Source organism: Strix uralensis, chromosome 10 (genome assembly GCF_047716275.1).
Source record: "Strix uralensis isolate ZFMK-TIS-50842 chromosome 10, bStrUra1, whole genome shotgun sequence".
In the NCBI taxonomy this organism is placed as follows: Eukaryota; Metazoa; Chordata; class Aves; order Strigiformes; family Strigidae; genus Strix; species Strix uralensis.
Window position 1 is genome coordinate 16,846,824 of NC_133981.1, and position 13,541 is coordinate 16,860,364.

The window sequence follows — 13,541 nt, forward strand, 5'->3', positions numbered from 1 at the left end:
ACTAGAAGAATGAAATGTACCCTTTTATTTTGAAGAGAAATTCCATTTTCATAAATTTGCAATGATACAACATTGCTTTCATGAAATTATCAAGCATTTTCCAAAAAACACAGCAGTTAAATAAATATTAAAATCACAGAGGACACTTATAATTGACATAGTTTATTACAACGAGCCAAATTATTCACTGCTTTTGTTCTCATTAAATAATTTATCATTTTTTCTTTATAACTACTTATGAGCAAATCATAATTCTTACAAATATGTTCCAAATTTCACTTTCATTCATTCAGGTATTCATATTTAGGTGGTCCTTTAGGCCCCGGTCTTAAATTTTAATCCATACATGGTAAATCCCGCCCTGCATTGAGGATGACTGAACTCAGGGTCAGTCAGTCATGCAGAATCAATGAAGTTTAACTTGTTTACTTGCTAGTCACGTGTGTTTGTATAGTGGTACTAGACCTATGCAAAGGTAGAAAGATTCATTTTCAAATTATTTTGTATCAGCAACCTTTCATTATAACATCGTAATTTTCTAAACTGGACTTTCTGTTTAGAATCACATTTAGAATCCTCAATCCCTGTATCTGCAAAACTGACGTGCCTCATATTTTCACCAGTAAGCTCACAGAGGAGTAAATATTAATGCCCAAGATTAATTCTTCTGTAATTGTGGGTGCTAACATCTGTGCAGAGACCCTACACTTCACTACTCTTATTTATAAAATATGGGACAGAAGAATTGCACCAGAGCACTCACTCATTATGAAAAAATAGAAGCCTTTGAGATTAGTTTTCCATTCCTCATTTTTGTATTTACAGGATTCAGGGCACAGTACCAACTTTTTAGCACGACTTGAAGGTTAATGTGATCATATAATCATACTGACAGATGAAGCGAATTCTTAAAAAGAGGGGTCTTCACAGAGGACAATGTGCACAAATCTCTTCAACTAGCAGATCCCCATCTTCCTCTAATCATAGCTCTGTCACTTCCACGTGAGGAGAAAAAACAGTTGTTCTAGTATCAAAACATCTCAAATTCCACCTGGAAGATTACAAATATGCAGCACAGATCATATTTACCCATATATATCCTAGCATAATGTATGTGTGGTTAATATACACATTTACTTAATAAACTGGCAGATAATTGCTGTATCTTGCTAGGATGTGATTCTCTTGACCAAGTATCCATCTGACTGTATAGAAACATATTTCCAAGGATTAACTTCTATTTTCCCTTGTGGTACAGCAGGTAGACTAGCTTGCAATAAAAAGCATTTTCTATTTTGATCCAAAGGCAAAGACGTTTATGGTCAAACCAATACCCTTGTCCTGATTTACTTTGCCCTGAAACATTGTGTACTGCCATGGCAGAATAACATTCCCAAAGTCGGAGCAAGGATCAGGCCAGAAAAGTGAGAATTAGACCAAGATTTAGCATTTGGCTTAGAATGTGCTAGGACATCCCTGACAGTTGAACACATAATCTAGGGCTTTGCTGCAGAACTGAGAGTTTCTGTATTTTAGGTAAACAGAACTTTTTACAAACTAGTGATTCCAATGAAAAACATCAAAATTACATTCTTCTGACATATCATAAAAATGGATTTGGCAAACATGCGATGTTAGGTATCCAGAAACAATGGGATGAGGACCGTGAGTCTGCAGATCCTTATAGAGATAGAAGAGCAGATACACTCTGTTCTTAGTGGCACTGCAAAGCCAGCAGCTCTTTAAAGTGTTTTTTCTCTCTGATAACAGATGCTCTCAGCTGGTTTTAGGGATCTGGGACCTCGTGCAAGCCACATCTGTTTGGAAGACAGTGGCACAACTACAATTTTGAGCTCTGTTGCCTCAAAACTACTCCTCACATGGATTCATTAAGTTAAAAGGGATAGATCTTTCTCCAGTGGCACAAGTAAAGACATAAAATTTGAAGGGGGAATTCCCACTACGAAATTCAACTTAAAAAGTTTAAGTATGATTGAAGACCTCAAGCAGCCTCAGACCTCTTCAGCGCTTCCAAATCAGAGACACCAGCATCCCGCTGCGATTGCCACAACTTCTGTGAACAGATGCAGCAATACACATATGAATGAACTTCTGTGGGACTTGTGTTTTTTAATGCCACAAGAACAGATTCTGATCAAAGAGCTCATGCAGGAGACATTCAGGACAGTGGCAGAATCTAGACAGCTGGAGATACTTTGGCGACTTTCTGGCTTGCAAGTAACTTTTCTTTCAAATTGATGTGTTGATTATGAACGTTGATTGTAGAGATGGATAGCACTGACTGCTTCTTACTCACTGCTTGGACTATTAAAAATATCAAGTTTGGGTAGAAATTTTCCTTTCTCAAAGATGACGTAGCAGCTTTCATGTAACAGCTTCTGGAGTTCTCTTTTTCCTTGAAATGGGCATAGTTCAGAACGTAGGCATTACTTTGCTTTCTCTGTAATGCTTCTATGAGTCCCCACTGTGCAAATAGACCAAACTTGGAGAATGTAGTATAATGGCATCTATTGCACTGCCTGGCATTTGAAGTTCCATGTGACCACTTCATATTCAAATATCTCCTTTAAAACCAGCATGAGTAGGCTTCATAGCAATAAATAGTATGCTATAAGGTTGATTGGAGACAATCTCATGATTCAAAATAATCATGCTTGTTTGGGATTCTCAGCTAATGAAATAATAAACAAATTGTTCCCTTTGTTCTACTGTTACAGTAACTGGAAGCAATGGCAAGAGAAATTACAGACCATTAGCACACTGAATCACTTCGCTTTATTGAGCTAAAAGCAGTCTCATCTCTCATAATTCTCATGAAGGGTTAAGCTCAAAGGTCCACATGGACATAACTGATCCGTTCAGCTGGTGTAGCTAAGGCCAGTTTCTGTAGCAGAAGACATACAAGAAATGATACAGCTTTTATAACTAATGATGAAAGTTCTAAAAAGTTAGTTGTGTATTCACTACCATCCTAAATGGCCAGATCCCACAGTTTTCAGCAATGAGGCAGATTTATATGCTGTCACCACTTTTCTGGCTGAAAGGGATGACAAAATAAAACTTGATCATAGCGTCACACAAAAAAATTCTCAGTGTAGAAAAGCACCAGTTAACTGTTGCCTGGGAGCTCTTCTTCAAGAAAGAAAGAAGACTATTCAGAAGGAACACAAGTCCACTCCAACTGCTTGCAACTGGTCAGCGCTGGTAGGTCATTAGAGCTAGTAAGGCTAGTAGAATAAACCTGGGTATGCTATTCCTCTTCATTGCTGCAAGGAGAATACACTGCTGTTACCAATGAATTACTTGCTATACATCCAACACTGAAATCAGTTTTACTAGGGTTAAAAAATTGGAATGATTCCAGATGTTGCCAAAACTGCTGATGCCAGATGTTGCCAAATCTTCTTGATTGTCCCTTTTTTCACTGAAAAATTTCTGTGAAAAATATTTATTCTGTGGGTTGTCTGCAACTGTAGGAGTGTCTTTGCCCTTCGTGATTCACTAAGTCTACCACTTGATTACTTACCTTAAATCACTTAGGTTTTGGGGTTTTTTTGTTCCTTCACGGAGTAACCTAATCTTTTTAAACAAAAAGATGTATCTCTTCTGTGTTTGCATTTATCCTTTCTAATTACTAAATATATGTCTTATAAGACTGGAAAATAAAATCAAAATAAAGAAACCTATTGGTTTTGTACTGGCACATCCAGTGTCTACAATATCAGGACTATTCATTCTTAATTTTGCTTATAACACTTCCTTTGTGCAATCTTACTTGAATATAGAAGCTCATATTCCCAAATGCTCCTAATAAGTGAAGAGAGAGCAACAAATATCAGCAAAGCAAATCAGGGAGTTTGATTTCTAAAAGTGTTCATGGATACTTTACTTTTGTATTCACCAGTAACTGTCAGGAAGAATTTTCACAGAGTAAATTTAAAGTACAGTAAATAAAGAATAATTATATGAGATCATCATGTTGTGTATATAATCACAAGAAAAAAAAGTGATGAAGAGAGAGGAAAATACTGACCTGAACTTGGATTTTGAGATGGTTTGACTAGAAGAAAAGGAAAACACGTTTTTAAGAATGTGGAAAAAAATAATTAACACAAATTCATTCTCTTTAGAATTCTGCAAATCAGTACATTGGAATTACATATACATAAAAATAAGCGTTCAACAAAACGCATCATGAATGTTGAAATTCTGTTGTCTGTTATTTATTTTCTGAAATACCATTCTTAAAGCTTTACAAATTTTCTAAGAGAAAGAAAGGAAATCCTTAAAACTAAGTAAATAAACTGCTCCCGTAGAAGCTGCTTGGAAGTCATGAAAATCTGAGCAAAGAAAAAGTGAAAACCATGGGATATAGGAATACTCCCATACGTTTGGTTATTGCCTGAAAAGTATGTATTGTCCAGATCATGCACACTTTAACAGAAAATGTTTCTTTTTATGTGTCATAGGGAACTTCTGTTCTTTCCTTATTATTTTGGACAATAATTATAGTTTATAAAAGCTTTCATGAAGACATGACTCCACTGGAAGTTTAGTTGAATTGTTTTATATATTCTTAATCTGAGAATTTTAGGAGTGCTTTAATGCTGTAATAATTGGCCTAATATTAAACTACTGAAAGACAAAACCCCAAGTATCATACAAAGTGTAACTATTTGAAAGCAGTTTTGGCTAAATAAACAACGGGGAAAGAATGATTCTTTTAAATTTTGAGATGATGAAGGTGGCTACTTGAAAACAGTCCGTGTACTCACCATAAACTCCCACAGCATGCTGGGTTCTCTCCTTCTCCACTCACATTCTCTGTGTTCACTGACTCAGTTTCACTGGTGGGCATGCTTGCTGTTAGGAGACAGAAATTGCTTTAGATTGATAGCCAAGCAAGGCATTACACAGAATGTGATCTCCTGTTCTATTGCAAGAATGTCTCCACCTCTCACAGGTCTAATGAGAGATTGGAAGATCTGAGGAATGGCAGATGAAGTTAGACACTTCATCAGTCCTCCTCTTGTAACAAAAAAAAAAAAAAAGCACACAAAATTCCAGAGTGTATTGTAGCTTTTTTGTTTCTTTTCAGTGATTCAGTGTAACTGCTGAAAACCCACTACAGAATACACTGTAGAGGAGTTTTGTAACAAAGGGCATGCTACCCCTAGTAAAGAAATAAACCTGAGCTAGATTTTGTGACCTTTCATTTTAAGAAGTGTTCTGTTTACACTCTGGAGGTGCTTATCAGTTTAAGTGTTGTTAACATGCTCACTAATTCCAAGAAATGTCAAAGTTTATTACATTTGTTACACAAGATTATTACATCTGTTACACAGTCAACTACTGCACATATAGCTGATCATTACTGAACAGTTAGCAATTGTAGCTAACGGGTTTTTAAACAAAATTCATTTGCAGATTAGTCATCACCATTTATCTTCAAATCAACTGAAATATAGAGGGAGGACAACATATTTCAAAAAGTGTTAGGAAATGATGAACAGCCAAAGTTCTCAGTACTTCCTAGGGGAAAACACTACTTCCACATCTACAAAGCATGTATGAAAGGAAGGCATCAGGAACAAGAAAAGTGTAAAATTAATGTTGCTGGTTTACACAGTAGAAATACCATATAAAGCAGGAAAAAATAAAAGAGGTGGAAGATGCACTGAAATTACTGTAGAACAGCAAGAATAAAAGAAAAACAGAGTATCCTAAAGGTATTCTGGGGTGTACCCTCTGCTGTTTTGATGGTTTGCTTGTTTGGGTTTTTTGTTTGGTTTGTGTTGTTGGGGAGGGTTTAAGCCAATGTCTGTGGACTGAGAGTACTGAAGGCAGAAGGGCTACTTCATGCCTCTTTCCATTAGGAATGTCTCACTATTTTGGTAGTCTAGAGGAGGCTTAAAGTAGGCTTAATTACACACATCTTAATATAAGTGAGACTCCAGAATCAGGCCCTGAATTTTCTGATTTGTCTACAGATCAGGTACAAAATGAGAACTATTACTAACAGTTTTTCTGCACAGCCTCTATATTGCCTCAACACTGACATAGAGATTCATGGAAATGCTAAATGGTTTCCATGCTCACCAATTCCATCCAAGTTGAGAGACTGATGGGTCTATGCAGGCTAGATGCTCAGCTACTATTTGCAACAGCTGAGAATCTGTCCTCATAAATGTAAGTCACCATTACAGGAAATGTTAAACACAGAGTTGGCATAACAAATGAAGACCAAAAATGTCCATGCAGGTCTCTGAATAAACAAGGCACTTCAGGCAGTAAGCACAGCAAAACCTTCTTTCACAAGGTTCTTCTGTTTTGCTGATTCTTTTAAAATATTACTGTAATTGCTTTATGTATGAAAAATCCCCGGTTAGCACCTGCAAGCGCCTCAATTCTAATATCATGCTTCTCCTTATAAATCAGCTTTAAAAAAATGAACATTGCTAATTTTGTGTGAACTTCACAGATTACAGTCACAGAGTTCAAAAGGAATTTCATTCAAAAGTAAAGTAAAAAATCTTTGATGACATCCAAATTAAAGTATTAAAATTTCAAAGGGTTTAGGAAAAAAAAAATTACAAAACTATTTAAGACATAGTCTCAGATCTTCAGAACTAATAGTTTAAATTTTAAAATGCCAGAGTCTTTTGCAATAAATGCAAGGAATTTCCCTGTCTGGTAAAGAACTGTAACAGTTGTCTTGTGCTGGGTGACTTGCATGCTGCTAGGAAACACAACATTATAGCCACCTAGTGACATTTTAGCACTTGTGACAGGCAACTGCAAAACATGAGTGCAGAAGTCTTGTTTCATACACTGTTATTAAGAGCTGCCATGAAAAGAGAGCTAGGCCCACTTTTGCAAGTATTACATATGTGCAAAGTGTGTCTCACACTTGTGTTTCAAATTTATCAACACTTCCCTCATCTAAAAGTGGTACCTAGAATCCAGTTCCTCATAAGGTGTAACACTCAGTGTTACATAAATGGTATTTGTTTTAATACATGCCAAACAATTTTTAAAAGAGTAAGTATAAAGTAATAGAATTTTAATTCAAATCTACCCAGACTTGATGCATTAACCCACAGTAAGAAATACAAGCCCTTTCTGAACGTGACTGCATGAAGAAAAACAAAGTACCAAAGGAAAAAAAAAAAAAATCTTTGTCCCCACTGAAGCCAATGTCAGTTCTGCTAATTATTAAATACAGCCAGAGTGTTACTCTCTATTTCAGACAGGGCTACTGCTCTATCTCTATTAGTGACTTGCAGGTGCTGTGTTACAAAAACAGAAGAGGGAAAAAAGAACCATAGACAGTTCAGTTTACATTAGAAATTCAGCTATCAATATAATTTATATGCCAAAAGCAAAACTTGACAGAAGTACTGAGAAAGGCACCATGTGGAAGTCTAGCTCCAGCAATGCTAGCAAGTCATTAAATCTTTAGCCAGAATAAAACAGCAACAGCACTGCATGACCACATTCACTCTCACTAATGCAAGCAACCTGGCAAGTCTTGAAAAGACTCAATTTCATGACCACAGCTTTTAAAGGTGGTGTTCATTGAGCAACGTACAGCACTCAGAATGAACTTTTGAAAGACTGTCTGATCTCAATAAGGCTGGCTTTGAAATCTTTAAACTGGTACTCAGTATTCAAAGGAAGACACCAAATTTTCTCTATTCTTTATTCACCTTTTGCCCTTATTTCACTGGAATTCTTCTGGAAAGATTATCTAGATTTCTAGATAGTATCAGCTCTCTTCAATTATGGTAAATGCTTTCAAACGGAAGAATGCTTGCATTAGGCAATATAAACAACCCATGTAGCATGCAGCTTAATACTTTCCTGAGTATATAGCAAATAGGTCAAATATATCAACTACTACATTTCATTTCTGCGGATAAGAAAATATATTGTTTTTCTCATGTTATAATGATCACTATTTACTCTAAACAGTTTTCAGTTTTTGGAGCAAGGATTTCAGACTCCACTCCAGGACATAGCATAACTAATGCATAGCTAAAAGCAAGTCAGTGTCCATCAGCATTGATATGTCCCAGCCAGCTGGAGTTGGAAGAAATAAATTCCATAATCCTGCAATATGACAATTTAGTGTCACTGTAGAATCCAGAAGCAGGCTAAATTACACCCTGAATTATTGAAACGTGGTGGCAAGTATTGCTGGAAATATTTTCATTTAGAAAGTATATAATTAATATTTTAATCTGGTTCAACTTCAGCTATGCGTTTTTGATGCATAGGCTGATCTCATTTCCACACTGATGCACCTTGGGTAGCTTTCTAGTTACACATGCTGAAGAAAAAGAGCTGCAGAAGCAGAGTGATCTGCACAGCTAGTCAGATAATCAATAATAGCTACTGGAGAGAATCTAATAGTTATTAAAAAACATACTATACTGGCAACATTTTAGATGTAAAATGGCCATCTTCTGCCTGCTAGTAACATTCAACCAACTCCATGAGCTCCAAAATTCTCCTAATTCTTTCTCAAATCAGTACGTGGATTTTCTGAAGCCTTTACACCAAATCTTTAAAGTAGTCAAACAGCAAAACAGAACAAAAACAATCCCCAAAGAGGCAACATTATCATTGCAAATTCATGTCAAATTTTCCTAAGTCTGCTGTATGTCCAGAAAACACATCAGAAAAAAAAATGGTACTATCTATTCTGACTGTGAAGTTCCTCAGGGTTTAAAAAGGGGCTGCCTGGAAGATGTTCTACATGACACTGTAGTGAGGTATCTGTTTTCATAGAGCAGATTTAATGTTGATACTATCAACAATCATTCTTATATGCTCTCTCTTTTTATAGGCAGCCCATGGAAACTCAATATAAGGTTGACTGGCTGCATAGCAGTGGAAGGAGAGCAGTCTTCATAACAGAAGCATCACTGAACCAACCACTTCTAGCCTGAAGGATGACACTGAATCTTGAGAACGTTGTATACTCTACAGATGTGGTGCTTTTAACAGAAATAGAGGTAGAGGTAATACAAAGAAAAATACTTAGGGTGAGATTTCTAACCCAGCAGTAGTCTTAAGTTTGAGCTACTCAGATCAGCATAATAGTCTCACAAATACAGAAACAAACAGACTAAGGCCACCAGTTTGTACTTTGGAAAAATCCTGATCTTAAAAAGTACATGTGCCCTGCAAGACACAGATGAAACTAAGTCAGTGCACACATGCTTGAGAATGCTTCTGACTAGCAAAGTTAGTTACTAGTAGTGAGACAGCTGTTGCAGCCAGTACACAACAGCAAGTTTTCAGCTGGTTCCATGCTGCTTCATGACTGGTATCAGAACCTGAACCTGCTAGTTTAAAGACTATGTTGAAACACATATCCAAATTTTATGGAAAAATTATTCCAGCCTGTAAAGCTGTGTAAGCTGTTAGACAATATATGTAACAGTTACACAAATAATTTCAAGTAGACTCAGTATTTGTAGAAAATATTTCATCAGGTCCTAGCAATTTCTGACTCAATATTCTGCATTCTCTAGAGTAACTGGATCGAATTTGAGACACAATAGTGATTCTCAGGACAGCAAGGAAGTCAGTTGCTCCAATAACTTTGTTGTAGGTAGGATTAAAACTACATCTCCTAGTTACTACAACTGTGATTACGTCAACTCCATACATTTGCCAATATTAAAGGAGTGCAGATTTGAAGATAACTATCATACTCTAAAACCCCTGTCCATCTCCGTTGTGGGTGGGAAAGAAATTGAATAAGACACAAATTACAGAAACAAAACATTAGTAACAAGAGGAGATAGTAAAAGTTTGTTATGTTTTGTTAGAGTCTACATTAAAAGTACGCTAAATAAATAGTAAATATTATCACACTGTTCTAAGCTTACACTACAAACCATTATAAAGCTTGTAAAATACTTTTATTAATTTCTTCACACCTGAATTTAAAACACACTTTTTATCTGGTTTACCTGACTTTTGAAAAAGAAAATCTACACTTTAACAAGAACAGTCACAAACAAAGACACTCAGTGGAAATCTAAACGGATTAAAGACTGCTTTAGGAAGGTAGAGCACTGCAGCACCAGTCTATTTCAAACATGCACTGAAACCAGCAGAACTGCATGCATGAGTGTCTCCATGCTGAAGATGTGTACGCCTTTGCTATAGAAAATGCATACAAATGTGCTTTCAAAAGCTAACACATCAAATGCAGTATTGGCACAAAAGAAAGTTCAACTGCAAATCAGACCATGTTTTACCATGTTTATTGGAAGAACGGCCAAAGCAACTAAATCTGCTTTTCTTCTTTTCTTCCATTAAGTCAGCCAATGTAACCCCTTCGTGTTAAGTACATGTAATCCCAGCATTTACACAGTAGATGGCAGCAGTTGCAACGCAAAAAATAAAAATGTGTCCATATATACAACACAAGCAACGTCAGGCAAAACAAATTTAAATTACCGGCAGCATAACTAACCAGAGCTAAATCCCTCACCTCTCACTAATCTCTGCATTTTGAGCTAAATTCGCAATGCTTTGAAATCAATGGAAGTTTTTTCACTGACTTCAGGGTAACTAGCTATTAGTTCATAAAAAAGACAACTTTTACTAAACCTATTTACAATTCTAGTAGTTAAAAGGTATTCCATTATTCAACAGCACTGAATATCTGCCCACTATTGGCAACAGAGATGTTCAAATACAGGAAGTTCATATATAAACAACTTCACTTAATGACTTCTCTGGTTAGAAGTTTTAAAATGCTGGTGTTGCAGGAACCTAAACTACATTTTTAAAGAATTATGTAAGAGTTATAAATCACTTATTTAACTGCCTTTGAAATGTGTACCTTTTCCTGCCATAGAGACATTCTTTATCCTGAACCCAGAGCTCTTCCACATCATTGAAGAGCATTATGGTGATTTTCCATCACCATAAATCAGCAGTAATCTTGATCATCCAGAAGTCTGGGTACTCAAAGTAGGGACATAGCTGCCTAGAAGCCTGCAAATGATTATTCTGCCTATCTTGGGATCCAGCCCTACCTTATGCCTCAGAGACAGTTCTAAAAACACATCACCAGTATATTTGGACTGAATTTATTTCCTAATCTTACTACTCAAGATTATTAACTTGGTAATAACTAGCTAAATTTCACCTAACTCCCAAACAGGCAGCTCATCATCAGAACAATGCTCCTAACCCAAAAGCTTCCCATGGAGTAACTGGCTAGATAGCTCCTTCTGTCTCTCATCATACCTCCCATGCAATGGGATATGCAACAGAGCATGTCTTGAATGTAAGGAGGTGGAGCAATTCAGCAACCCTTCCTCCTTTACACCCTGTTGCAGATGATACTAAAAATGAAATTCCAAGCCACGCGTTTGTGCACATGTGCACAAACCCAGAGGAGTGCTAGGAGATTGCCTATTTGCTGGAAATTTCCACTCAAAATACATATGCATGCCTGAAATTAAATTCTTGGGATTTGTTTTCAAGTTCTTTTAATTATTTGCCTTTTATTTTTACTCTGCAAGTCTCTCCCAACTCTTAACTTACCCTAAAATTATGTTTAAGTTAACAGGTCAGAGTCAAAAGCTCTCAAACCCAACAACTATGCAAACAAGTATTTTTGATTTGTGAAAGACTATATGCCCTAGAAACTATTTAAGGAATGCTAGAGCCAATAGTTCTTTTGCAGCGTATTAACAAACATCCAATTTGAACAGGATGCAAAAAGTTCCTGGGATTTCACCTGCAGACTTGTAAGGTGACCAAGTCCGTCAGCACCACAGCTGAGAGCACAGTTGTCCAACTCTGTGCAAATTCGGCATCTCCTACAATTCTGCATGGCAGTCTCGTACAAAGTGTATTTACTCCATAAAATGTGCAGTCTTTATTTCTCAGTCTAAGGATGTTATTCTGATACTCAAACCCACAGTTTATGTATTTGTTCCCCACAACATTAGTATCAATAACGAACTATAGTGAACTCTCTGGCTTTTTTGTTCTGTGCTAGATAAAAACTCTGTTTGTGCTACAGACTTTAATATAGACAGAAATTATTCCTTTCTGGGTGATGCTGGCATCAACATCAACCCACAAGTTGTCTTCCAGCTTCTCATAAAATCATTGTTTCCTTCCAGTCAGCAACACAGATTCATACCCTGCTTTTATTGCTAACTAAAGGACTAATAAAATTCTGAAACTCAAAAATATAAAGACTTTAAAAAACTTAACTACATGCAATAGAGAAATAAGTTTAAAAACAGATACCTCAATATCAAACCACGTAATTTTCACTATTTTACTATTTCTGAAAAGTGTTATGGTTTAAAAGAACAGTTCACAACAAACTAGCAGCACTAGAAGAAAAGTAACAGTAATAATGTATTATTTCAACACAGAAAATAATATTCTGAGTTGCCTTTGACAAACTCCTTGTAGATACATTTTATATATATACTCAATGGTATCTCAATTAATAAATACCACAACCTTTCAGAGTATCACATGGATAATAAGGTGATATTTAGCATTAGTATATACATTGAGATTTAGATTTTAATCTTACATTTAGTATTAAATCATAAACCACATCCTGAACCCATGTTCTCATTTACTTACAGCATTAAAAGTTCTCAAGAAAACTTTAACCACTACTATGTAAACATGGCTAAGAGGCTAAAATAACCTCTACTAAATTATGACATTAAAACGCTACTGTTACTCAAATTTTCTGACATAGAGAAACTGATCATAGCATTTACAGTTGTTGCAATACCATGAAACTAACTTGTTCCTTTATGTTAGTACTCAGGTCAGAAGCACTAGAGGGCCGCTACAGCATAAATTACCTTTCCCATTATACACTACCTTTGAATAAATACATTGTAAAATAAGTGATAATTACACTTCTTAGTCTTGACCAAAAATCCCACAAGATTTCATTTATTTCACACTTAGTTAATACATCTAGTAAAAAAGATTTTACACAGTTTTCTTGAATATCAGAAAGAAAGATTCAGAATGTCATTTCCTACTTCAAAACTCAATAAAAACCTCACTATTAGCACAAGATTGTTTCTTGACTATAGTTTTGGTCATATTGTTTAACCTTTTTATATTACTATTATCTCTATTGCATGCACTTACAGGCAAACACTTATTCTTCGTGACTAAGGATTTACAGTGATACTTAGTGGCACGTAGCTTGTATGCACTAACTTTTTGCAGAACACAAATAAAGCAAAGTTTTTAAGTCTCAGCAGTGAATGAGTGCAGACAATGATTTGTACGTGGACAGCTCAGAGCAGAATCTTGTTGTAAGATTCTGAACTATCTTCCGTGACCAAGTATCAATACACGGACATGACTGCTCTGCTAATGAACACTTTTGCAAACTGGAAATCAGAAAGTGACATCAAATAGGCTGCATTTACTCCGGTGTAACACCCTTAAAAGCAGTCAAACCGTCCCACACAGAAATACAGAGTAAAGAA

General features: G+C 36.0%; 1 protein-coding gene across 6 annotated transcripts in view; it reads right to left on the bottom strand.

The window, feature by feature from the left end:
- The window catches only part of CACNA1D (calcium voltage-gated channel subunit alpha1 D), a 198,837-nt gene that overhangs the window by 82,637 nt on the left and 102,659 nt on the right, over nucleotides 1-13,541 (bottom strand). For 5 of the 6 annotated variants that reach the window (XM_074879365.1, XM_074879370.1, XM_074879368.1 and 2 more), the window contains exons 10-11: nucleotides 4,797-4,884; nucleotides 4,055-4,081 (exon numbers count right to left, since the gene is read on the bottom strand). In XM_074879365.1, coding sequence (XP_074735466.1) covers nucleotides 4,055-4,081; nucleotides 4,797-4,884 — 115 coding nt within the window. Of the gene's footprint in view, nucleotides 1-4,054; nucleotides 4,082-4,796; nucleotides 4,885-10,298; nucleotides 10,377-13,541 lie in introns of all 6 variants that reach the window. The other variant, XM_074879369.1, reaches the window with a different exon arrangement.